Raw genomic sequence first — 26,314 nt, forward strand, 5'->3', positions numbered from 1 at the left:
GAGGACGCTATTATCAGTCATTCCCAAGTACTATGAATGACTTTAATCCACTGTTCTCCTAACACCCAGCCCCCTAGCAGAGGTACAGTGTGTTGATAAGAAAGGCGATTTAGAATCTCCTCTAAAAAACTGATTCCCCACTCACCAGCACTCAGTCTTCTCTGCATGGTCCTGACCTGCCCTCCATGAGCCAGAGAAACAGGACTGCTTTGGGGGTGTCCCCTCCGAGTGGACATGGAAGACCACAGTTAAAAAAAAAAACGGATTCCACCTGACTCATCCGGGAAGACAGCACACATCTAAGTAAAGTCAAATGAGCAGACGTTTAGTTTTGGAAGAGCCAGTAACAAGCTTGCTGATGTCATGGATTCCATGTTCATATAATCTACATACACACATGTGACACACATGCATGTGTGCTATGCGTGTGTTACATGTACATGTGATGTATGTATGATGAACACCTATCACCACTAACTCAATTCAAGCCTTTTGCGTGGATCCGTTGAGGGGGTGGGTCAAACCGTGCTGTTGAGGGGCGCTGGAGGCTGTGGCTTCGGGCGACAGTCTCGAGCTCACACCGTGACCCTGTGGTGATGAGGGGAGCTCTTAACAGATGGGCTCAGCACCACCACACGTGAAGTGGGCAATAAGTACTGACTGGGGGCAAATTGCTAAGTGCTAGCTGGGTAACATGGACATCCTTCATGGCTGTTTCAACAATTGCCTTCCAATTCCAGTGCTTAAGCAGTGTGTCAGCAGCGCTCAGCAAAATGGCTTCTCCAACAACAGTGCATGTATGTATGATAAGAACATGCATGGGACTGCGGGGACCTCGGGCTAAAGACTTGCATTCTCCTCTCAGATCCTGTCTAGATTTTGGAGTGAAAGGTGATCTTTAAACAAATGTGATTACTTTAAGCCTCCAGGGAGAATCTTCTGTGCCATGTGGATGTAATAAAGCAAGTTGCTTCCGCTACTTCCGTTCCTTTTCCGCATGAACTAATGAGCAAGTGGACGTGAACAAATTCTCCCACATTAATCCTAAATTTTAACACCGGCAATCTGTTTTGAATAATGCTTTTTTTTAAAAAATCGTGAGCTATTCTTGCCTTTGAAATGATTTCAAATACCTGAAAATAGATGCGAATAAACAGACTCTAAAAATCTGTATTCAGGAACCATTCAGAGTGTGAAAGCACTTTGGGCATAAAATTCCCTCTCTCCAAAATCTTGATTCAGCTGTGATGATTTTACCTTTAAGCCTGCTGTGGTGTGCATCTAATAGAATTGTTACGTCTATCTGTCTCTCTGCCTTTCTTGGCATGTCTGTGTGCTGAATAAAAGTTAATCCGGGAAGTGCTGAGTGGTACTTGCAGAAGCCCTGAGGCTGCCCCGCACGGCCCCTGCAGGAAGTACCTGTAGCGAGGAGTCTGTGCCCCACATTGGAAATAGACTTGAAGTTAGGATTTCAGAAAGGGGGTCTAGGTAGCAATTCTTCAGACTGCCCCATGGGCAAGCTTGGCTAATGTTCCAGCAGGTACCAAGAGAAAACTCAAGCCCCAGCATCCTAGCCCTGCATTCTCTCATCTCCTGGGGGCTTCTCTATGCAGAAAGTCAAATGGAAGGATTTGGCCAATGAGAAACTGGACATCCTAGAACAATTTTAACTGATAGGTATATATTTGGTGCTGTAACATAGGCCTAGGGAAAACCAAGAAAAGATGCTTCCATGATGCTGTTACCATCGTGCTAGACATAGACACCTAGTGACGGGCGTTTTGAAGGGATGAGAATGAGACCAAGTTGGGAATACACTTTTAGAAGCTAACTGGAATGAAAGGTTTGGGGCAGGAAGATGGGCAACTGTACCCCCCACCCCCACCACACCCCACCTCCATGTGATCACGGTGCTGGTGAACGGATTGTCTAACCCCATGAAGACGTGGGAACATGGGCAGGATGTGGGACATACCTCCAAACCTTTCACTTTAATACTGTTCGTAACTCTTTTGCACATTTTCAGAGAAGAAACCAATACGGTGTGTTTAATTATAAGACTATATTGAATAATTTAAATAATCCACTAAAATGTTGATGATACAAGGCAGGCATGAAAACTAATGTCTCCTCCTCTCTTTCTCTTTCAACCTAATGCTGTGGGGTCTCCATCTCCATGTGATCCGCACATGGTTTGCCTTCTTCCTGCCACGTATGCGATGAGCAGCTAACAGAAAAGGTAACTGTCCTAGATGCTTTGCTAGATTTAAGGTTCATGTATTTGCTGCCTAGAGCTGATAGGTAAAAATAATTGTTTTTAAATCCAGGGTTGTGTTCCCGACCCATAAAGGGGACATAACTGTGGTGTATGTGTAAAGAGATTTATGCTATACACAGATAAGAGTTAACTTTCCTTGAGTGGAGTGGTTCCTTCTTCCTCCCCTCCAGACAGAATAGGAGGCTACGTTGCAGGTGACACTCTGTACTTTGGGCAACATCAGTATTTCCTCGGTAGATTAAAATAAGCAAGGGTGGGTCTGATGTGGATCTATTCTTGCTATAAATCTGAGTGGAATTTACAGTAGACGTCTATAAACTGCAGCCTTCTGCAGCTTGAGAATGTTCCACTAGTGATTCTATTATGCTGTCTCTTCTGCGCAACCAGAGAACCACCAGAGGTTCTCAACACTGGCTGCACATTGCAGTCGCCTGGGGAGCTTTTTAAAGCATGTTGGATGCCCAGGTGTCACCCTAGGCTGACTGAATTAGAATCTCCAAGAATAGGTTGGGAGTCACTGGTCTAACAAACCATCATGCCTCCCTAGTCTGGCTTCACATTTTATAATTTTCAGAGCTCTTTCTCTTAATGATCTTAGTTTTTAAAATTAAAGTACAGTCAGTTACAATGTGTCAGTTTCTGGTGTACAGCACAGTGTCCAAGTCATGCATATACATACATATATTCATCTTCACATTCTTTTTCTTTAAAGGTTATTACAAGCTATTGAACGTAGTTCCCTGTGCTATACAGAAGAAACTTTTTTTTTAAATCTATTTTTATATATAGTGGCTAACACTTATAAATCTCAAACTTCCAAATTTATCCCTTCCCACCCCCTTTCCCCGGCTAATGATCTTATTTCAGGTCCAGAACAATCCTCTGAGATGGATGGAGACAAGTTGTGTTATTAGCCCATTCAGTGTTATTAGCCCAGACAGTGATGCTCAGGGATGTTAAATAATGTGCCTGGTCTGACGTGGCTTGTAACATAAGGATATGGCTTATAACGTAAAGGATAGAACTTGAATTAGAACCAGTTTTTCCAACTCTTACCTTAGTGAGCTCTGTTTTGCAATGCATTGCCAGCTAAAGGGGATAAGGAAGTAAAATACTAGAAAACATATACTGGAGAATGAAATAGTAAACACATACTGGAGTTTTTCATTTATTTGTGTATGTAAATATCAAGTCAACAGGATAAAAAAGTCAAAACAGACAAATGAATAGATCGTATCTACAGGAGGTAAGAAAATCTTCTAGTACAGCTGTGGTCATTAAAGCCAAACACATTTCACTGGCCAAGGACGACCATTTCACCTCCAGCTTCTGGGTAGGGGAATCCTGAATGCTTTTGTGCTTGGAAACAGAAGTCCTGTCATCTCGCCTCTTTCAGGTTCCGAAGGACCTGTTTCTCTTACCTGTTACACATGGGTTTTCCTGCATTGACTGGAAATCCAGGTCGTGATGAAAGATTTTTCCATTTTGATGTGTCTTTCTTTAGGAGGAAGAAATCATTGACTGGTGGAGTAAATTCTATGCTTCCACAGGGGAACATGAAAAATGTGGACAATATCTTCAGAAAGGCTATTCCAAACTCAAGGTACCTCGGCCTGGGCTGCTATGGGTGGAATTCAGCATCCATTAAAACTGGCCACAGGCAGAGCTCAGTGAAAGAACGAAAGGTCCGAGAGATGCTGGGTGCTGAAGGGGAGGGATCGGGAGCACGTCTGGCCTCCGGGCGAGCCCTGTTGCCAGGGATTTTGGCTTCGCCAAGATTCCCGGGGCTTGAGGACAGCAGTTGATTTATGGTTACGTGACTACCACATTAGGGCTTGGGGACATCTGGCAGAGGGTTGGGACTGGGTTGGCACCACACTAATTAGGCCAACAATTGTCCAGGTTGAGCCAGGGAGACCTTAGAAGTCATGGTCCTCTTGCAGAACCACAGGAAATATCAACAAGCTTCATTCTGTCCTGCAGACGGGCATCGCTTTCACTAGCTGAGAAGTTGATCCAGTCACGTGTGCAGGGTACAATCACAGCTCTGTGTCCAGGAGGAAGACAAGCTATTGAGCTAGGCAGGTCTGACCATGGGTGATCTCACTGTTAAAATGCTGAGTTTTCTAATTCTTTATTCAGTTTTTCTGACTGTAATGTACTTAAGTAGAAGAAATAAATGCTAAAGCAAATGCTACCATTTTTAGAACAACGCATGGGAGAAAACTAGACTTTAAAATGAGAAGTATCAAGCCATTCAAATAATTTTCTCCATCAAAGTGGAAAAAATCCACATTCTTTCATGTGATTGTTGTAACATCTCCATGCAGCTTAAGAAGCACCAGCATATAAGGGACCACTAATTTAGGGAAATAAACTGGTCTGGAGGATCAGTCCCCCAGAGCATCCTCCCTCCCTGCCTCTTTCCTTCCTTCCTTTCCTCCTCCTCATCCTTCCTCCTCCGTTTCCTCTTCTAGCTTTCTACTAAAGTATAATTAACGTCCAATAACATAATCCATTCAGTGAGTTATGATGATCATATATACACCCATACAAACCACTACCAAAACAAGGCAAAGGACATTTCCATCCCCCCAGAAAATGCCTTTGTATCCCTTTCCAGTCAGTTCCTCACAACCTGCCATCCCTTTCAGAGACAACTGGTCAGATTTCGTCACCATAGATAGGTTTTGCCTGTTTCCATACTTCACATAAAGGGACTCACACAATATGTATTTGTGTGTGTGTGTGTGGCTTCTTTAGTCCAACACAGTAGTTTTGAGATCCATCACATGGTCTTGTGTATCAGTAGTTTGTCCCTTTTAATTGCTGAGTTGTATTCCATTGTATGGATATACCACAGTTTTATCCATTCTCCTGATGATGAAGCTGCTGTGGACATTTTTGTACCACGTGGATATATTTTCATGCCTCTTGGATGAATACATAGGAATGCAGCTTCTGCATCAGAGAATAGGTGGATGTGTGACTCCATAAGACACTCTTCCAAAAGCTCTGGTGTCCTGCTCTCCCACCAGCCATGTGGGGGTTCCAGCTCCTCCAGCCACATCTTCGTGCCCACTGGGTCTTGTCAGTCTTTTTGATTTTTAGACTCCACCTGTATTTTACTGAGAAATTAAGAATGTCTGGATGGTTTTCAGATTTACGATTGTGAACTAGAGGACGTACCAGAATTCGAGGGCCTGACAGACTTCTCCGATACTTTCAAGCTGTATCGAGGCAAATCAGATGAGAATGAAGACCCTTCTGTGGTAGGAGAGTTTAAGGTGAGTAAAATGTGTGTGTTTGCCCTATTTAAAATCCACCTCTATTTTCTTGGTAGACCTAGGATAACATAAGGGTATGGCTTATAACATAAAGGATGTTTACCTCTGGTCAGGGACATTTCCTCTGGTATCTGGAGGATGCTAGAAGATGCTGACAAGGAAAAGGGCAACAGGGTGGGGGCAGAGCACTCAAAGCCATTCTCACTATCTATCACCCTGCTCGTGCCTACCAGTCTTGAATCCTGCTGAGTCAGCCTCTCCGAGCTCTGTTCCCCTCCCCTTGTCCCCTGCCCACTCCCAGGCTTCAGCAGGACCATTGCTGTCCCAATTGACTGTCCTCACCACCTTTCTCGTCCGTACACCAGTCCATCCTCCATGCAACCACATCTGATCTTGTTTCTCTGTGGCTTAAAGGCATGGCTTGGGTTTCTACTGGGTCAAGTCTCAACTCCTTCCTAGGGTGGAGCCAGTCTTTCACAGGTGACTTGTCTCCTGTGTCACCACACCCTCGCCCAGCCCCAGACATACCCTGTCCTCTCACAACTCGGAGCCTTGGGACAAGCTCTTCTTCATTCCCTAGTGCCCTTCCTTCCTTCTCTGTGGTCTAATGAACTCCTCATTCTTTCAAGTGCCGGCTCTGATGGCACATGCTTTGTGAAGTGCTCCCTGGTCGCTCCTGGCAGAGTGACTCACTCCTGCTCCAGGTCCCCACAGGTCTGGTCCCTGCTGGTATTAGAGCACCTTTCACATCATAAGTGTCTGCTTTTATGAGTGCCCCTCCTCCGACCACAGTTGGCAGGTCCGTGGCAGACATGCTGCTAATCCTTTCCAATAGCAGACATTGCTAACTGATCAGACCATTTCCCCCTACACCTGCTCTCTCAAAATCCTTCTCCTTACAGCTGCCCACCAAGCTGGTGTGAGAGTCAAACCTATTTAAAATCCCTGTGCCAGATTGGATTCCTTGAGTTCATTTTTAGGTCCTTAGTTCCTGGTACATGGTAGGTGCTTGCTTCGTGCTGTTATGGAATGAAAGTAGCTAGAAATAAAACCCACACGTTCTGAATCCAGCTTTAGTGTTTCCTCTTGCATGTAAACTGGTTTCAAGATAAACCAGTTTACGCCCCAGCTGGCCTGATGGCTCACTCATCCACAAAACATGTATTGTGCCCCTGCTTCATCCCCAGCCCTGTGTTAGGTCCTGGAGACGCAGTGATGAACAAGAACTATTTCCCAACCTCAGGAAGCTCACAGTCTAGTGAAGAATATAGACAATAAGTAATTCAATTATAACGCAGAGGTCAGTGCGGTGACAGGGGTGAGAGCAGGGTTAGAAGAGAGCATGTAGGAAACACACCCATCCCAGGGGCAGTCAGGGAGGCTTCCCGGAAGAAGTGACTTTTCAGCTGAGACCTGAAGGATGAACACGTATTTGCCTGGAAGTGGGAGGGGGTTCCTAGGGGGTGATGCAAGAAAAGGGAAATCATCCTTAATACTTTATTGGGTTTAAAAATAATCATTTTTCTTCTTATCTTCAAAAACTGTGCAGAATTTCACTCCTCACCATCTCCTTTGCCATCATACTGGTCCAAGCCACCGCCACGTCTTGCCTACATTCTTGTCTGGCCTCCCTGCTTCTCCCCTGCCCTTTCTTCTCCCCTGTGATCTATTAAGTAATTACTTCATCATTTACTTTCCCTACTGGCAACACGCAAGCACAACGTGGTTAAAGGCGGCTGTCCATCACCCAGTCCCACAGCCCTCGTGGCTGCCGCGCAGGTCCTGGGGGAGCAGGGCACTGCCCCGGAGCCCTCGGCACCGGCGCCCCAGGGCCCTGCGAGTCCATCTGTGTGTGTCTCTCCCAGGGCTCCTTCAGAATCTACTCCCTGTCGGATGACCCCAGCGTGCCAGCCCCTCCCCGGCAGTTTCGGGAATTACCTGACAGCGTCCCACAGGAATGCACGGTTAGGATTTACATTGTTCGAGGCTTAGAGCTCCAGCCCCAGGACAACAATGGCCTGGTAAGAGTCTGGGTGTGGGGCCTTCTCCTGTAGCAGGGTAATTACAGGCATCAGCGCAGTAATTGTCATGCTCTTTCTATTTGGGCGTCTGTTATCTCATGCAGGGGAAAGATACTGCATCCAGACAATCTGTTCAGGAGGATTGTCCCAACAGGGATTTACCTCAGAGCCTGAAGGGGTTTGGGAGCCTCTGGTTCGTCCTTCTCATTTTACAGATGGGACCTCGGAGAACTGCTCTGTCACTGCTTTCCCGCCGTGGCCTCTGCCCCACATGGCTTCTCCAAAGGCGCGCTGGCTGCGGGGCGCCCGGGGGAGCCTTGCCCAGACCTGGTCTCAGGCCACCCCTTCCCATCCGCGTGCAGGCGAGAGTGAGGCTCACCTGAGCTTGTCCCAGAAACGGACTCAAACTGGCACCCCAAGGTGACATAACGTGTTGTCTGTCTTGTCCCCACAGTGTGACCCTTATATAAAAATAACACTGGGCAAAAAGGTAATCGAAGACCGAGACCACTACATCGCCAACACGATCAACCCGGTGTTCGGCAGGTAACGCACATCTCCTCATGTTTTTCTGTGGTTCATTTCTTCACGGCCTCTCGGCTCAGGATGCGCTGTGTGCCAGGCTCAGAAAGTGTCCTGGGCCCTGAAACTCTGTGACTGTGAACTAGACAAATGTCAAGCCACTGGGGCAGGTAAGAAGTACATAAATGCACAAAGAATTTTGTGGAAGCTAAATGTGCCCTGAAGAAAATGAAAGCAAGGCTGGGAGGTTTGCTCTGAGACCTGGGGGCGGGGCTGGGACAGGCCCAGGAGGCCGGTCAGGTGGTGGTTCTAGGTGGGAAGCACAGGCCGGGACACGGAGGTTCTCACTCCCTGACCCTGTTTGAGCCGTTTTCTGAGATGCTTTGCTACGTTTTGAGCCAGTGTTGACTCTGTTACCAGAACTAAAGAGGGGCAGAAAGTGAGGGGGTCAGATGCCCTGCTCCCTCTGTCTTCTGTTCCCTGAGATTTTTAAAATAGCATCATGGCCTTCATCATTGCCGCTATATGCTTGTTTCTGGACTGTTACCCGGAGCCCATCAGCACCGTCTCAAGGGGAAGGCAAACCCGAGTGACCTCTAAAGAGGACCGGCTTTTTCTGGCTATAAGCTGCCTTGACATTTAGTAATTGCTGCTATTTGCTGAGCTTTTCCTGCATGCACACACTATGCTGAGCCATTTATATGGAACTTCTCAAAAACCTCACAACTCTGGGGGGCTCCATGTGACAACAGAGGAAACTGAGGCACAGAGAGAATCAGCGCCCAGTGCACTAGCTGGTGAGAAGCAGGGCCAGGACCTAGGCTCAGGCCACCTGACCCCAGAATTGGTGCGGTTGCCACACTACACTCTGGGCAGTGCCACCGTCTGATTTTCACCTCAGGGTCAAACCCAGCTGCAGGCAGGGCAGGGCGTTGCAGCCCCACTTGGCAGGTGAGGGAAATGGCACCAGCGCTGGGTCCACAGAGCTGGTACACAGCGCAGCCAAGACTTACATAAAAATTCCTGATCCAGCCTCGAGCTTTTCCACCACCCCTGGTAATGCTCATATTCATGGCCAAGCCATCACCTGTAGAAAAATGTTGTTTGTACAAACCATTGGTAAGAACAGCATTATTTTTCCCCAGAACCCTGCCGAGAGGGAGAACATTTTGTTATTTGACGTGTGGCTGTGTTTTAATTTCTGGCTTTATCCTGCCCATCCATTTCTTCTCCAGTCGTGTCTGTTGATTGTACCCTTACACATTCCTTCCCTCTCTTGAGTGTGCATGCGTGTGTGTGTGCCTGTGCATACACACACACATGTGCACGCGCACACGCGCGCACACACACACATACACGCGCACACACCCCTGCTCTGTGCGGAACACCCCGGGACCAGGCAGTGGAAGTAATCCTCTGGCACAGCAACATGATCATTTTCCTTTTCTTCCGCTGATCCAGCCCTGAGGTCTAGACAGGAAAAGGCATGCAGGGCAGGAAGGAGGACTCCGTACGAGGGAGACAGGGAAGCAGAGAAAGCCAGCTTTTATGGGAGAAAGGCAGCCCTGTCTGGGTCGCTCCTCTCAGAGGAGCCAAGCACAGGCTTAATTAAGTGGCAGGAAAAGTCTTGCTTAGAGCAACCCCGGAGGAAGTGATGCTGTCAGCATCCATTCAGCCAATCCCCGTCTGGCGTCCATGCAGACTTCGCCTCACGCAGCAGGGTGGAGCCAAGGGGATGCTGGCTCTGCACCCTCAGATGGCCAGTCCCTGGCCTCAGTCTTACAGGGTGACTTTCTTCTCAGCGGAGACCCTCAGGGATCCTGGGACAGGATTTCAGGAAGGGGCAGCCTTTCTTCCTGCTCGAACACTGTTCAGCATATTGTTAGCACATCCTGGTATCCTCCGCATCACATTTAGTGCAGCGTCAGTCTGCCAGAAGATGCTAATCAGTGTTCCAAGGAAAAACATATTCCTTCATCAAACCAGGGCTCATGGGTTAAAAAAGGTAACTGCAGGACTTTTCAGAGCCTTTGGTTTGCCCAGAGGAAGGCCAAAAGAAGTGGTTCTCAACCTTATTTGACCAAAGAATTCTTTTTCTCAAGGGACACATATAACTGTCCCTTGGAATCCAGTAATGGAATTTGGGGGCAGGTGTGGGCATGATTCAAGCACCTTCTCTCCTGTGCTGCCTTCCTCCACAGGCCCCCGCCTGGCTGCAGCGGCCTAGAGAAGTCGCTGAGATTTATCTAGGAGATACCCTGGAAGCTTCTCTCCAGAGCCCCACTGACACACACCCTTCTTCTGCTCAAGGGATTAATGTTCCTGGCTTTTCGGGCAAGAACCAGTCCACACAACAGAGTGACAGGAGGAGGGGCAGAGGCACAGGGAGAGAGGAGAGATGCGAGAGGCCTTTCAGTTTTCTGTCCACAAAGTTTATTGAGCACCTACTATGGAACCCACCCCTCTGTATGCAAATACAGAATCAAACCCACCCATCAGGAGGGAGCCTTCTTGGCAGCTTGAACCTCACAGCTTTCATTCCCATCTCTTGCCCCCCATGCTCTTGTGGGGTGAGTCTGGGATGTTCCATGGAGTAGTGGTCTCTGTCAAGGCAGAGGAAGGAACATAGGGGCACAGATAAGGGGCTATAAGTCAGGGTGTTTATGTCTTACTAATCTCCCAGCTGGGTAGAGAAGCCCAGGTGCCCAGTTAATAGGCTTGTGTGATAATAATGTTAATAAAGCTATAATGATTAATATTTTATTTATAATTTATTATCACCAACATAATCATAACTACTGGGTTTTAAGCAACGCACCCATGCCAAATGCTTTCTATACATATCTTCACCTTTTCTATACATTCTTGACCCTTATAACAACATGGAGTGGTAGGGACTGTTATCACCATTTTACAGATGAGAAAACTGAGCATGGAGAGGTTAAGTAGCTGGCCTGGGGTCCCACAGCTAGTAAGCAGCAAAGCTGGGACTCACGCTTAGGCATGTAAAGCCCTGGATCTCCTCCTGAGCAAGTATATAATCTGTTTTTATTACTAACCATGCATTTGTTTGTTTATTTAGAATGTATGAACTGAGCTGCTACTTACCTCAGGAAAAAGATCTGAAAATTTCTGTCTATGATTACGACACCTTTACCCGTGATGAAAAAGTAGGAGAGACAATTATTGACCTGGAAAATCGATTCCTTTCCCGGTTTGGGTCCCACTGCGGCATTCCCGAGCAGTACTGTGTGTAAGTGGCTTTGGGCATAAATGCAGGCAGTTAATCCCCGGGGAAGCTCTGGTGCTCCACTTCAGTGCCTGTCTTCATTGAGACACTGCTCCTTTGAGTCAGGTAGATGCTGTTATCTCAGAATTATCTTAGGGAGAATCAGAGCTGTAGCACTGCCCAACTCCTGGGGGCGCCATTCACATCGGTGTCTGTAAAGTGCTGGCCCCTGGAGCAGAGCAGAGCTCCGTGGGGATGGCTCAGGTAGCAGGACTTGGAGAACCAGTCCCTCCTCCCCCATTCTTTGAGCTTCCCCTCCTTGATGCCAGGGACTGAGCGCTGGCAATGCTTGATGGCAGGAATTCCCTGCCCTTTGGAAACCGGGATTCCCTGCTCCTCCCTCCAAACTGATGGATTTTGTGGTGCGCCCTTTCCCTGAGTGCTGAACAGTGTCTTTCTGTGGTATCCAATGAGATACAGCCTGTGATTTCTAGTTTATAAGTTAGCCTCTTATGATTATGGTGATCTCAAACTCCTCATTTTTTACAGAGGAGGGAACTGGGGTTTGGGGGAGGATCAATTGGCTGAGGCCAAAATAATCGTGGATTTTAGGTCTCTAAATCCTAAATAGATTTCTAGGCAAAAGCCGATGTGTAGAGCATATTCCCTGCCCCCCCCCCCCCCCCCGTTACATGACAGTGCCTCTAAGTATGTGGGTGTGAAGCCCAGAAAAACCTGTGTACCCTGTGGTAACTTGGGGTGTGGGGTATTCACAGTTCTGGAGTAAATACCTGGCGAGATCAACTGAAACCAACACAACTGCTTCAAAACGTAGCCAGATTCAAAGGCTTCCCACCACCCATCCTTTCTGAAGATGGAAACAGAATCAGATATGGAGGACGAGACTACAGCCTGGATGAATTTGGTAAGCACATTGCCATGGACTGCAAGCTGGTTACAAGGTATAGCAACCCATTTATACTCCTGGGTTTGCGCTGGGGAGGTGGGTGGGCAGAGTGGCACCTTAATACCATAGGGGATTCCGCACACATGACCATCTAACAAAAGCCCCATTATAGCAGAGTTTGGCTGTCATGTCAACGTCAGAGTGGACACATTTTCTTGTCTGCCTTGTGTTTCACTTGACCTTTTTAGGTCACAGCCATTTGAGCTTTGAACACAAAGTTCTAATAATTAACTACGTTCCATGTCGTGCATAATTAGCTCTAAAGTGCTCAGATAGTAGTGCAGGAACGTCTCTTCCAGGTTTATTCTGTCATTCTTCCAGCCCTTCTCCAAGAAGGCTCAGGGATGCTGGGGGTTGGTTTGAAGACTCTGCTAAGTTCACAGCTGGCTCACGTCCGAGCTGGGGGTCTTGCTCTCTCCCAAGCAGTAAGTTTTAGTACAGTCTGTCCTGACACACAGACAGCTAGCTGCGTTAGGACAAAGACTGAAATAAGCTTAATAGAGCATAGAAGCTATGGCGTGATTTGGTGTTTGACAGGGAAGAGGGCCTCCTGGAGGGGCTGGCAATAGGGCTGACTCTGAGGGTGCCCAGGATACTCGGAGAAAGCTGGGCAAAGACACACATGGGAATGCAAGTGCTTCCTGACACTTGACTGTTTATTCTTGACATGCTAAGAAACTATTTGTCTTTCTATCCAAAGAGGACCTAGTCAGTATCAGGGATAATTAGATGTTTAAGAAATGCTGATGTCGCTGTAACGTGAGCACCTGCAAAAGGGATTGAGAATAGACTGGCAAGCAGCACGGCCTCATGGAGAAGGGTACCCCCAACAGTCGAACAACACCCCAACAACAAATTTCAGTGGCTTAACACAATAGAGGTTTATTTCTCATAAATTCAAAACAGGTATTCCTATAGGTGAGTGCCCTCTTCCAAGTAATGCCTCGTGAACCTGGTCCTTCCATCTTTTGCTCTGCCATCTTCAGGACGTTTTCTTCTGCATCTGGAAGAGAAAGGCACACAGGGACTCCTACATGAGAGGGTTTTATGGGCCGGGGCTTGAAGAGACGCACACGTTACTTCCGCCTGCGTTATGTTCTAGCCTAGCTTGGTTGCATGGCCACCCCTAACTGCAAGGGAGACTGGGACACAGAGTCTGGCCGTGAGTAAATAGGGGCTGCTCTCACACATTCTAGTGTGTTCCGGTCCCTTTGCTAGCAGCCCACAAGTCAGGTATGAGCCTGGCTGGGGCAGGGCCCCTGGTCAGGAACTGTTTCTATCGACAGCACTTTCATAAGCTGAAGTTTGCACAATGGCACAGCCTGCCCAGCTTTGCAAAGTCTGGGGTGAAGTGCTGCAAAGCCCTCAAGGCGATCTGGTTGAACTGGTCCCAGAAGCCCATCCCTGTCTCCCTGTCCTTTTCTATTGCAGAAGCCAACAAAATCCTGCACCAGCACCTTGGGGCCCCCGAGGAGCGCCTAGCCCTTCACATCCTCAGGACTCAGGGGCTGGTCCCTGAACACGTGGAAACAAGGACCCTGCATAGCACCTTTCAGCCCAACATCTCCCAGGTAAAAGGCTCTCTGCCAGACGCGGCGGCAGTAGCTGACATGGGCTTGCCTCTTGTAATGCTTTTGAACACTTTTAGATACACAAGAAATACAAATGAAACTCAGATTAGCTTCATCCCAAACGGGAATTTATTGTAAGGATCTTCAGGTAACTCAGTCAGCCCAGACAGCAGAGTGACCATGACTCAGAACAGACGTGGACCAGGGTCTCCCTGCCTCTTGTCTGTTTCTGAGCCCACTTTAGCCTGCACTCTTCCTGCAATCGTCACCTTCCCCTGTGTCACAGTATTGTGGACACTTTCTGAGCTTATGTTATAATGTAGCCTCATCTTCTTCCAAATGTGGAAAGGATTGGTTGTCCCAACTTGGCCCCTTTGTCCACCACTGGACCACTCGGCTCTAGCCAGGAGAGCAGGGGCACAGGTCACAGGATGGCTCATCACAGGGACCCTGTGGGAGGAGCCATTCCCAGAGAGGCAAGGGGAGACATGGAACATGACAAAATAATCTGTGTGGAAGCTTGTTCTAGTGAAGATTCCCAGGCCATCCGTGCCTGCAGAGAACCTGGAGAGGTTCTGATGTGTTCTGATGTACATGGTTAGGAAATCACACTTTAAGAAATGTTAATCTAATAGATGCAAATATTGTTGACGCTGAGAGCAGAACCATGGTCGACAATGGGCCTGGGCTTACTGGGTTATTCTGTCACTCACTCTTACTCTGTTCCATGTTTTCATTTCTTCTCCCTTCCCCCAGAGAGCCCATTTATCCTCCTCTCTCCCCTCCCACCCCTCAAATGAGTAGTTTTAAGAAATTACAAAGCGAGGAAGATTTCTCCCTGGGAAGTCGCCAATCCTCCCACCACCTCTGCCTGCCACTTTGAACAGACTGTAGCTGGATCTTAGGGGACACCTGGGTGCCTGATTTCTGCAGCGTGCTTGATGTATTGTAGAACCTTGAGCCCTAGAGATTAGCTGGAAAAGAGTCAGGATCATGGTAAAATATAATCCCTTTTCAAGAGCTCCAGTTAATTCATTTTGATCACAGTGCATTAGGAAGCCAATCGAGTGGTTTCCTTGGCAACCTACTTAAAGACCAGTCTGTTTTTGTCATGAAGGCAGAGTCTACAAAACATCCAAAGAAAGACAGTTTGGGGAATTTTAAGTTGGATCGTATGGTTGATAGTTTAGTAATGGCATTCCTCGCCTGTCTGGAAGAGTACTCCAGTCAGATAGATGGGCCTGGTCTAGGGCAGTCAAAGACCTGAGAGGGGCCTCACCAAGATGGCAGCACAGCTGTCAGTCCAGACTTTCACCCTCCCCCTTGGTGGGAGCCCCCATCTTGGGGGAACTGTCATGTTCTTGTCATTGTCTGAGTCTCTCCTTTGAAAGTGCCATGCTGTTAATTCTTTATTTTAAAAAATTAAATACCTTTTTGCATTATATTGGCTTTCTGTCTGGAGGTAAGTAGAGAAACCCTTGGGTGTCACAATACTGGGACTGGTATCAAGTAGACAATGCGATGATCGATAGAGGGACAGGATGAAAACTGTTCTGAGAGAAGAGCCCAACTTTAAGTTGTTGTAAGAGGGTGTGTGTATGTGTGGTGTTAGCAGTGGGAAGACTCAGACTATGATACAGGTGGGCACGCACCTCCATCGGAGACCCCTGGGAGAGAATGGGGTGGATGGTCTGAGTGACACTGATGGTATAAGATTCGTCTTGCTTCACTCTTTTACTCCTTTTTTTTTTTGCTGTCCATATGGACTAATAAATTAGGAGACCCAAAGAACTAGTCTCGCCTAAGAAATATGAAAGAAAATTGTAGCCTCTACCACCCATCACATAACTTCCTCTTTTCATTTTTGAATGATCTAGGGGAAACTTCAGATGTGGGTGGATGTTTTCCCCAAGAGTTTGGGGCCACCAGGCCCTCCTTTCAACATCACCCCCCGGAAAGCCAAAAAGTAAGTAATCTTGAGACCCTGCTGTATTGCCCTGGGGTCTTGGGTCAGGACCAGAGGAAAAAGGAACCTTCTAAATGTGCTCCTTTCAGGTACTACCTGCGTGTGATCATCTGGAACACAAAGGATGTTGTCCTGGACGAGAAGAGCATCACAGGGGAGGAAATGAGCGACATCTACGTCAAAGGGTGAGGCCGGCGCGCGAGTCTTTGACACACTCAGAACAAAACAGGCTCTCTTTCATGACTGAAGGTGTCCACTCTAGGATCTTGGCTGCTCGAAGCTGTTTTATCTCGTTAATGCAGTTTGTTTAGGGAGCTCCAGGGAGACAAAGGGAGAAAGAACAGGAAAGAAAGAAACCCACGTGAACGTTGTTTGTAAGTGGAGGCATCTCATGCCGATCAGAACTGCTCAGTGTTTCTCTGCTTCTCTTCTAAGAAAGCGGGTTTTGTTCAGTTTGTTAAGCAGACTTGTTATTTCTGAGCCTTTTTAGTCATATAGTTCATTTTAAATCCTTTTTGAGACCTTGAATAACTAGCTCTATAAACAAAAGTAGAGCTTCCAAAATTTCTTTTTCTAGGGATTTTAGATTTTATTACCAGCGGCTCAGGTCCACAGAAAAAAAGGAAACATGAGCAGAATCTTTAAAATCATTGATTCCACCATCATTTCCCGAGTGCCTGCCTCCAGGGTGTGAAGTGTCATAGGTGCTCGTTATGCTGTTACTTGTGTAATTCAGTCTGAGGTCAGGGGAAGATGAAATGAGATATCCCAGTTCAAACAATGAGGCAGAAAAAAAAGGGAGTGAATTCCTTCTTTCTCTGCCTTTTGTTGTATTCAGGCCCTCAACAGATGGGATGATGCCTACCCACACTGGAGAGGGCCATCGACTTTACTGAGCCTGCCCATTCACATTCTAGTCTTACCCAGAAACATCCTCGTAGACACACCCAGAAATAATGTTTAATCTGGGCATCCCACGGCCAGTCACACTGACCCATCAAATTAACCATCATACTATGGAAAATTTAGATAGTATATTACCACTTCACATGGATTGAGTTTGGTTCCTTGATATGTAAAAGATAAGACTTGTTGAAATTTAATATATTCATAAAGTGAGGACAAAGTTTCACTTAGGATCCCAAGTGGCCTTCAATCAAAACTTTGGTAAAGACATAATTACTGTTATTTAGGTTCAGTCTAAACAGGGAATGGTTCATTAAGTTCTTCATTATTTCTCATTTCAGGATCTTATTACCATTCCCCAAGGAAAACTAATTCCAGCTAATTATATATATGCAAATTTATTTGAGTATCATAAGCATTTTTTTTCCAATCAGAGAAACAAATTCAAGTAATACTGGACGGAGAGAAAACTCCAGTAATCAAAAGAATAAAGCACAATCTAAAGTAGCATATTCTATTTGGAATGAAAATCTAAATACTATTTGTGAAAAGATGAATAATGCACTACACTTGTAGGTATGGCTTTGTAGGTAACACCCGGTAAGTACACAAATACATACACTTAGAGTAGTTGTTTAACTTGTTTTCCAATTAAAATGTGAAAAAGATTCATGAAAAAAGGGAGGGAAGAGCTACAGGGGTAAGCGATCTGGGGGAGGGTGATGGTGACATCTGGGGATGGACCAGGAGGTGAAGCTACCAAGGTCCTTGCCAAAGAGTGTGGACTCTCTTCAGGGAGTTAGTTCAAGAGCTTAAAAGTTAATTGTCAGAAAGACTCAACTAAGTTCTCTGGGTAGTTAATTGACTACGAAAAAGTAAAACTACTGTAGTTGATTGGTATTAATACCACTACCAAAAATAGGATCTAATGTCAGCACATGACTTTCTAGAATCCATGGTCCTTTGAGCAGAGTGATAGTCCTGGACTTTGGAGTCAGGCAGGCCTAGGGGTTATACTTACTTCTGTCTGTTGCTAGCTGTGTGAGATGCAGATCCTTTGTGAACCTCAGTTTCCTCATCTGTGAAATGGAGATAGTTACACAGTTGGGAAGAATAAAATAAGTCATGTTACATACCTGACCTGGTTCATAGCGACGGTCGTAAACGTGACTTAAGGATTTCCCCCTTCCCACCCTGGCCTTCTCATTCTGTCCTCGTGTGGACCATCTGAAGAGAGCACATATCATTAACCTCATTTTACACATGGGAGATGAAGCTGAGAGTCAATGGAAGAGTAAATTCACAGCCAGACTGGCCTCCTACCGAGAGTCTCTCCCCGTGGGGTCCTGACGTCATTATCTCTAAAAGCTCCCCAGCTGATTCCAGTGACTCTAATGTGCAGTCAGTGTTGAGAACCATGCATTCCTCCACTTTTCTAGTCTAAAATCTCGTATTTCTCTGGTTCCAAACCAAGAGCCTTCCCCATAGCAGGTAGATGTGACAACACTTCCTCCCAGCCACGTTCATTCATGCACCCCTTCAACCCATCTACTGTATGCCAGGCACAGGCCAAAAGCAACTTTACAGATGTCAAAAGTGAAGATGTTACATTGCTGGTGGATATGAATTTTTATAGATACGCATATAGAAGTAGCAGCTTACATCTCCCTTGCTAGTCTCATTAATGTGATCAAATTGAGGAATAATTTAAAAAGGAAGCTGTAAGATTACTTAAGTCATGCCTGTTTGCTTAAGTAAAATATGGAAAAGGAAACGCTAAAATTTTGAACTAACCCATATTCATTGAGCCTATCAGCAGTGATGACAGACACGGATGAGTTATATAGTCAGGGAGACTACAGTCATAGCCAGCAAGCTTCAGCGTTCCCAAAATAGCAGCCCAGTTGTTGATATTTTCCAGAAAATTTCACCTTATCCCTGTTAACTGAAGTCTAAAGGGTTTCCTGCTTTGGTTTTAGAGGAATTATATTTTATTTGGCTACAACCTGTGTTGGAGGCAATGGAGTGCCTCCCCTCCATAAATCACCCCCTAGCTCCATAGATAACTGGAACCTGCCCAAGAAAAGTACATTAATTCTCCTGCCCTTGACTCTTCTAATCACTGCACAATTTTGCGGCTAGATTACTTCTCAATCACACGAAGCTAAGTCTATTTGCTTCTGCTTTTCAGCTGGATTCCTGGCAATGAAGAAAACAAACAGAAAACAGATGTCCATTACAGGTCCTTGGATGGCGAAGGGAATTTTAACTGGAGGTTTGTCTTCCCATTTGACTACCTCCCAGCTGAACAACTCTGCATCGTTGCTAAAAAGGTAAGCTCTGAAATATGCCAGTGGGGAATGGTGGCACACTTAACACAGGCACTCAGAAGAGGTCAGAGCTGCTCAGTGCCTCCAAGGTCATGGGGCCAGCTCCCTCTTGGTACAGATGGGGACTTGGAGACCCCCGGGGTGTAGATACTTACACAGGGTCACACAGCTATGGCAGCTATTTGTGTGGTTAGGGGTGTAAGGAGCACAACTTTTCTTCCCCCCAACAGGCGGGCAGCAGGCAGAGGGATCTGGTAAAAGGTAGATGTGGGGGTCTTGTATCAATATTTACAACAACCTACGTATATGTTTATGTTACGGGGAGACCACTTTCTTCCACTGATAAGCAGCACTGCTGGACTCATTAACCAGAGGGGAAACACTACAGTAGGTGAAGTTTCCCTTTTACCTGCCATTTTAACCCTGAGCATCTGCCTTGCTTCCTTCAGAAGCACATCCATGAGGGTTCAGGGCCCTCCTGGTCTTAATTTGTCAGACTCTCACTTATAGAACTCAACTCAAACTGGCTTATACCAAAAAGGTGATTTATGGGCTCACATTATTAAAAAGTCCAGGGTTGGCTGGCTTAAGGAACGCCTGGATCCCAGGCTGAACCAATGTCTTTAGAAACCGCTCTCACTTTCTCTGCTCCTCTGCTGGCTTTCTTCCATGGGCCTCATTCCCTGGTGGAGGCAGAATGGCTGCCAGCAGCCCTAGCTTACATCCTGCCTCTCAGCAGAGGGAGGACAAATCCCTGAAGGCACTAACCAGGTTCTGGAAATTGGGCCCCAGAGTCTGCCTGTTCGAGGTCACAGGCCTGTCTCTGAACCAACCAATGTTGCCCAGGGATGTAGTGCTCTGACTGGTGCAAGAGGGATAGAGTTGGTTCTTCCCAAATTGCATGAATCTTTAAGGACAGTCTGGCTGCTTTCATCCCAGAAAGGGGGCCTAAAACCTGGGCAGGTAATAATAGCAGATTTCTTTTATAGGCCCTCACCCCATCCCTCCTTGTCCATATTCTATAAACTCTCCCTAGCTCTGCCTGGCACCATCTCACCCCACACCCCACACCTGATCAAAATATACCCACCTCAAGGATTTCCAGTCAAGATGGAGGAGTAGCAGGACCATGAGCTTGCCTCTCTATGCTACCACAACAAAACCACAACTGACTGCTAAAAAACTATCAAAAAACCCCACAAAAAAAACACTAGAACCTAGCAAAAAAGACCATCTTCAACTGGAAACATAAAGAGGGAACCACAACACGATGGTAGGATGGTTGTGCTCACGATATAATCAGGCCACATACCTCCAAGGTGGGCGACCCACAAGCTGAAGAATAATTAAGTCACAGAGGCCCTCCCACAAGAGTGACAGTCCTGAGCCCCACGTCAGGGTCCCCAGCCTGGGGTTCTGGCATTGGGAGGAGGAGGCCCTAGGACATCTGGTTTTGAAAGCCAGCAGGACTTAACTCCAGGAGCCCCATGGCACTGGGGAAAACAGAGACTTCATTCTTTTGGGAAGTGTACACAGAATCTCTTGTGTGCCAGGCCCAAGGGTAGAGGCAGTGATTCCACAGGAACCCAGGCCAGGACTCCTTGCTGGCTTTGGAAGGTCTCCTGAGGAGGTAGGGGACAGCTCTGGCTCACCTTGGGGACATAAAAGCTGGTAGCAGACATTCTGGGAGTGTTCATCTACATGAGCTTTCCTGGAGGCTGACGTCTTGATAGGATCATTAGCACCAAGATCTAGCCCCACTCAACAGCCTGCAGGCTTAAGTGCTGGGAAGCCTCAGGCCAAACAACATACTGAGTGGAAATGCAGCCGCACGCATCAGTGGACAAACACCTCTACCACGCCCCTACCACCAGAGGTCCAGGACGAACCTTCACCAAGCAGTGGGCAAGCACTGAATCCTCCTGCCAGGAAACCTGCATAAGCCTCTAGTCTAGCCTCATTCATGGAGGGGAGCAGATACCAGAAATAAGAAAACAACCCCAAAGCCTATGGAAGGAATCCACAAATGCAGGCCAGACTCTACACTGGGGCCTGCTGCACCCTGGCCCTTGGGTGACAAGAGAGGAGTGTACTGCTGGGACGCATAGGACGTCTCCCACAGAGGGCCACCTCTCCAAGGTTGAGAAATGTAAGTAAACTACCTAAAAATACAAAGACAGACGATATGAGGTGGCAGAGGAATATCTTCCAGGGCAAGGCACAAGATAAAACCCCAAAAGAAGAAATAAGTGATGAGGAGATAGGCAATTTATCTGAGAAGGAGTTTAAAGTACTCATGGAGATGTTCAGAGAACTCAAGAGGAGTATAGATGTAGAGAGCTAAGTTTTTAGCAAAGAGTTGGAAAATATAAAGATTACCCAAGCAGAGTTGAAGAATAAAATTACTGAAATGAATAACATACCAGAAGGAGCCAAGAATAGACTAACAAGTCAGTGAGCTAGAAGACAGATTAGTGGAAGTCACTACTGCAGAACAGAAAAAAGAAAAAAGAATGAAAAGAAATGAAGATAGTTTAAGAGCATTCTAGGACAACATGAAGTGCACTAATACTCATGTTATAGGGGTCCCAGAAAGAGAAGAGAGAGAGAAAGGACCTGAGAAAATTTTTGAAGAGATAATAACTGAAAACTTCCCTAACTTGGGAAAGGAAACAGCCACCCAAGTCCAGGAAGTGCAGAGATCAACTCAAAGAGGAGCACACTAAGGTACATAGTCATCAAATTGACAAAAACTAAGGATAAGGAAAAAAATACTAAAATTAACAAGAGAAAAGCAACAAATAACATACACGGGAACTCCCATAGGTCATCAGCTGATTTTTCAGCAGAAACTCTACAGGCCAGAGGGAGTGGCATGATATATTTAAAGTAATGAAAGGGAACTACTTACAATCAAGAACACTCTATCCAGCAAGGCTCTCATTCAGATTTGATGGAGAAATTGAAAGCTTCACAGATAAACAAAAGCTAAAAGAATTCAGCACTACCAAACCAGCTTTACAACAAATGTTAAAGGAACTTCTCTAGTCATCAAACCACAAGAAAAGAGAACAAAGAGAAAAAGGAAAAAAAAAAAGACCTACAAAAACAAACCGAAAGCAATGAACAAAATGGCAATAAGAACATACGTATCAATAATTACCTTAAATTACCTTAAATGTAAATGGATTAAATGCTCCAACCAAAAGACAGACTGGCTGAATGGGTACACTGTCTACAAGAGACCCACTTCAGAGCAGAGACACGTGCAGGCTGAAAGTAAGGGGATGGAAAAAGATATTCCATGTAAACAGAAATCAAACAAAGCTGGAGTAACAATACTTATATCAGACAAAATGGGTTTTAAAATAAAGACTGTTAAAATAGGCAAAGCAGGACACTACGTAATGCTCAAGGGATCAATCCAGGAAGATGTAACACTTGTAAATACATATGTACCCAACATAGGAGCACCTCAATACATAAGACAATTGTTAACAGACATAAAAGGAGAAATAGACAATACACAATAATAGTGGGGGACCTTAACACTCCGCTTATATCAAATGGACAGATCATCCAGACAGAATATCAATATGGAAATACAGGCCCTAAATAACATATTAGACTAGACAGACTTAATATCCATCTGAAAGCAACAAAATACATATTCTTCTCAAGGGCACATAGAACATTCTCCAGAATCGACCACATACTGGCCCACAAAGCTAGCCTCAATAAATTTAGGAAAACTGAAATAACACCAAGCATTTTTTCTTCCCACAACACTATAAGGTTAGAAATCAACTACAAGGAAAAAAACTGCAAAAACTGCAAACATGTGGAAGCTAAACAATATGCTATTAAACAGCCAATGGCTCAGTGAAGAAATCAAAGAGGAAATCAAAAAATATTTTGAGGCAAATGAAAACACAATGATCCAAAACCTCTGGGATGCAGCAAAAGCAGTTTTAAGAGGGAAGTTTATAGGGATGCCTACCTCAGGAAACAAGAAAAATCTTGAGTAAACAACCTAACCTGACACCTAAAGCAGCCAGAGAAAGAAGAACAAACAAAACCCAAAGTTAGTGGAAGAAAAGAAATCAAAGATCAGAGCAGAAATAAATGAAATAGAGACTTAAAAAAATAGAAAAGATCTATGAAACTAAAAGCGGATTCTTTGAAAAGATAAATAAAATTGATAAACCTTTAGTCAGAGTCAGCAAGAAAAAAGGGAGGGCCCAAATTAATAAAATCAGAAATGAAAAAAAGCTATAACCGAATTCACAGAAATACAAGGAACCATAAGAGGCTACTATGAGCAGCTATACACCAACAAAAAGGACAATTGTGAAAGAAATGGACAACTTCTTAGAACAGTACAATTTGCCAAAACTGAACCAGGAAGAAATAGACAATATGAATAGACAAATTACCAGAACTGAAATTCAATCAATAATTTTAAAACTCCCAAAAACAAAAGTCCAAGATGAGACAGCTTCACAAGGGAATTCTACCAAACATTTAGAGAAGAGTTAACACCTCTCCTTTCTGAAACTATTCCTAACAATTGCAGAGGAAGGAATACTTCCAAACTCATTCTATGAGGCCATCATCATCCTGATACCAAAACCAGACAAAGATATCACAAAAAGAAAATTATAGGGCAATATCACTTATGAATATAGATGCAAAAATCAACAAATTCTAGCAAATCAACTCCAACAATGCACTAAAAGAATCATACACCATGATCAGGTGGGATTTATCCAGGGATGCAAGTATTTTTCAGTATCCACAAATCAATCAATGTGATACACCACATTAACAAAGTGAAGAATAAAAACCATATGGTCATCTTAATCGATGCAGAAAAAGCTTTTGATAAAATTCAACATCCATTTGTGATGAAAACTCTCCAGAAAGTGGGCGTAGATGGAACATACTTCAACATGATAAAGGCCATATATGATAGACCCACAACTAACATCATACTTAATGGGAAAAAGCTGAAAGCATTTCCGCTAAGATCAGGAAGAAGACAAGGATGCCCACTTTCGCCAATTTTATTCAACATAGTTTTGGAAGTCCTAGCCATAGCAATCAGAGAATAAAAAGAACTAAAAGGAATCCAAATTGGAAATGAAGAAGTAAAACTGTCACTGTTTGCAGATGACATAATACTACACATAGAAAACCCTAAAGAAGTGACCAGAGAACTATTAGAACTCATCAATGAATTTGGTAAATTGCAGGATACAAAATTAATATACAGAAATCAGTTGCATTTCTATACACTTACAATGAAATAGCAGAAAAAGAAATTAAGGAAACAATGCCATTCACCATTGCTCCAAAAAGAATAAAATACCTAGGAATAAACCTACCTAAGGAGACAAAAGACCTATAAACTGTAAGACATTGATGAAAGAAACTGAAGACGACATAAACAAATGGAAAGATACACCATGTTCTTGGATTGGAAGAATCAATATTGTTGAAGTGGCCAAATGACCCAAGGCAATATACAGATTCAGTGCAATCCCTATCAAATTACCAATAACATTTTTCACAGAGCTGGAACAAAAAAATGTTAAAATTCGTGTGGAAACACAAAAGACCCTGAATAGCCAAAATAATCTTGAAAAAGAAGAACAGAGCTGGAGGAATTACACTCCTTGACTTCAGACTATACTACAAAGCCACAGAAGTCAAAATAATATGGTACTGGCATAAAAACAGACACATAGATCAATGTAACAGGATAGAAAGTCCAGAAATAAACCCATACACTTACGGTCAATCTACAACAAAGGAGGCAAGAATATACAATGGAGAAAAGACAGTCTCTTCAGTTAGAGGTGCTGGGAAAAACTGGACAGCTACCTGTAAAAGACCGAAACTAGAACATTCTCTAACATCATATACAAAAATAAACTCAAAATGGATTAAAGACTTAAATGTAAGACCAAATACTATAAAACTCCTAGAGGAAAACATAGGTAGGACACTCTTGGACAAAAATCACAGCAATATATTTTTGAACCAGCTCCTAGAGTATTGGAAATAAAAGCAAAAATAAACAAATGGGATCTAACTAAACTTAAAAGCTTTTGCACAGCTAAGGATACCATCAACAAAACTAAAAGACCTACAGAATGGAAGAAAATATTTGCAAATGATGTGACTGACACAGGACTAGTTTCCAAAATATACAAACAGCTCATACACCTTAATATCAAAACAAACAAATAAACCAAAAAACCAACCAACCCAATCAAAAAATGAGGAGAAGAGCTAAATAGACATCTCTCCAAAGAAGACAGGCAGATGGCCAACAAGCACATGAAAAGATGCTCAACATCACTAATTGTTAGAGAAATGCAAATCAAAATCACAATATCACCTCACACCAATCAGAATGGCCATCATGAAAAAGTCTTCAAATGATAAATGCTGTAGAGGGTGTGGAGAAAAAGGAACCCCACTACTCTGTTGGTGGCAATGTAAATTGGTGCAGCTACTATGGAGGACAGTATGGATGTTCCTTAAAAAACTAAAATAGACTTACCGTGTGATCCAGCAATTTCCACTCCTCCGCATATATCTGGAGAAAAATACAATTCAAAGAGACACATACTCTCCAGTGTTCGTAGAAGCACTATTTACAATAGCCAAGACATGGAAACAACCCAAATGTCCATCAACAGATGACTAAAGAAGATGTGGTATATTTATACAATGGAGCACTATTCAGCCATAAAAAGGAATAAAATAATACCATTTGCAGCAACATGGTTGTACCTGGAGATCGTAATTCTGAGTGAAGTAATCTAGAAAGAGAAAGAAAAATGTCATATGATATCACTTATATGTGGAATCTAAAAAATGGACACAAATGAACTCATTTACAAAACAGAAATAGACTCACATAGGGAACAAACTTATGGTTACCAGGGTCTGAAGGAGGTGGGAAGGGATAAATTGGGAATTCAGAAACTGCACCTGTTGGGGAGTGATGGAAATGTTACCTATCTTGATTGTGGTGGTGGTTTCATTGGTGTATACATCAATCAAAATCTATCAAATTGTACATCTGAAATATGTGTAGTTTACTGTACAGGAGCCATACCACAATAAAGGTGTTAAAAAAATATATATATATATATATATATATACACACACCCCCTCATGTCCCATCTGGCCAGGCCTTACCCCCCCTGCTGGCCCTACTCAG

General features: G+C 44.7%; 1 protein-coding gene, 1 long non-coding RNA gene and 1 other non-coding gene across 7 annotated transcripts in view; 2 read left to right on the forward strand and 1 right to left on the reverse strand.

Annotated features, from left to right (window-relative positions):
• Positions 1–26,314, forward strand: part of MYOF (myoferlin) — a 148,155-nt gene that overhangs the window by 111,625 nt on the left and 10,216 nt on the right. For 3 of the 5 annotated variants that reach the window (XR_004323874.1, XM_014558348.2, XM_014558349.2), the window contains 12 exons: positions 741–797; positions 2,228–2,239; positions 3,783–3,881; positions 5,440–5,565; positions 7,431–7,586; positions 8,041–8,132; positions 11,191–11,361; positions 12,114–12,262; positions 13,736–13,875; positions 15,753–15,841; positions 15,931–16,026; positions 18,939–19,080. Coding sequence is in view for 4 of the 5 variants with exons in the window: in XM_014558348.2 (XP_014413834.2) it covers positions 741–797; positions 2,228–2,239; positions 3,783–3,881; positions 5,440–5,565; positions 7,431–7,586; positions 8,041–8,132; positions 11,191–11,361; positions 12,114–12,262; positions 13,736–13,875; positions 15,753–15,841; positions 15,931–16,026; positions 18,939–19,080 (1,329 nt within the window). In the remaining variant the exon portion in view is untranslated. The remainder of the gene's footprint in view (positions 1–740; positions 798–2,227; positions 2,240–3,782; positions 3,882–5,439; positions 5,566–7,430; positions 7,587–8,040; positions 8,133–11,190; positions 11,362–12,113; positions 12,263–13,735; positions 13,876–15,752; positions 15,842–15,930; positions 16,027–18,938; positions 19,081–26,314) is intronic. The other 2 variants (XM_006183660.3, XM_006183659.3) reach the window with 1 other exon arrangement.
• LOC116667383 lies at positions 138–260 on the forward strand. Its single transcript, XR_004324272.1, has one exon.
• Positions 15,954–26,018, reverse strand: LOC116667118. Its single transcript, XR_004323876.1, has 3 exons — positions 25,649–26,018; positions 17,769–17,826; positions 15,954–16,156 (listed from the first exon to the last, which is right to left on the reverse strand). It is a non-coding gene; the product is annotated as an uncharacterized LOC116667118 (long non-coding RNA).

This window comes from Camelus ferus, chromosome 11, assembly GCF_009834535.1.
Source record: "Camelus ferus isolate YT-003-E chromosome 11, BCGSAC_Cfer_1.0, whole genome shotgun sequence".
Taxonomy (NCBI): domain Eukaryota; kingdom Metazoa; phylum Chordata; class Mammalia; order Artiodactyla; family Camelidae; genus Camelus; species Camelus ferus.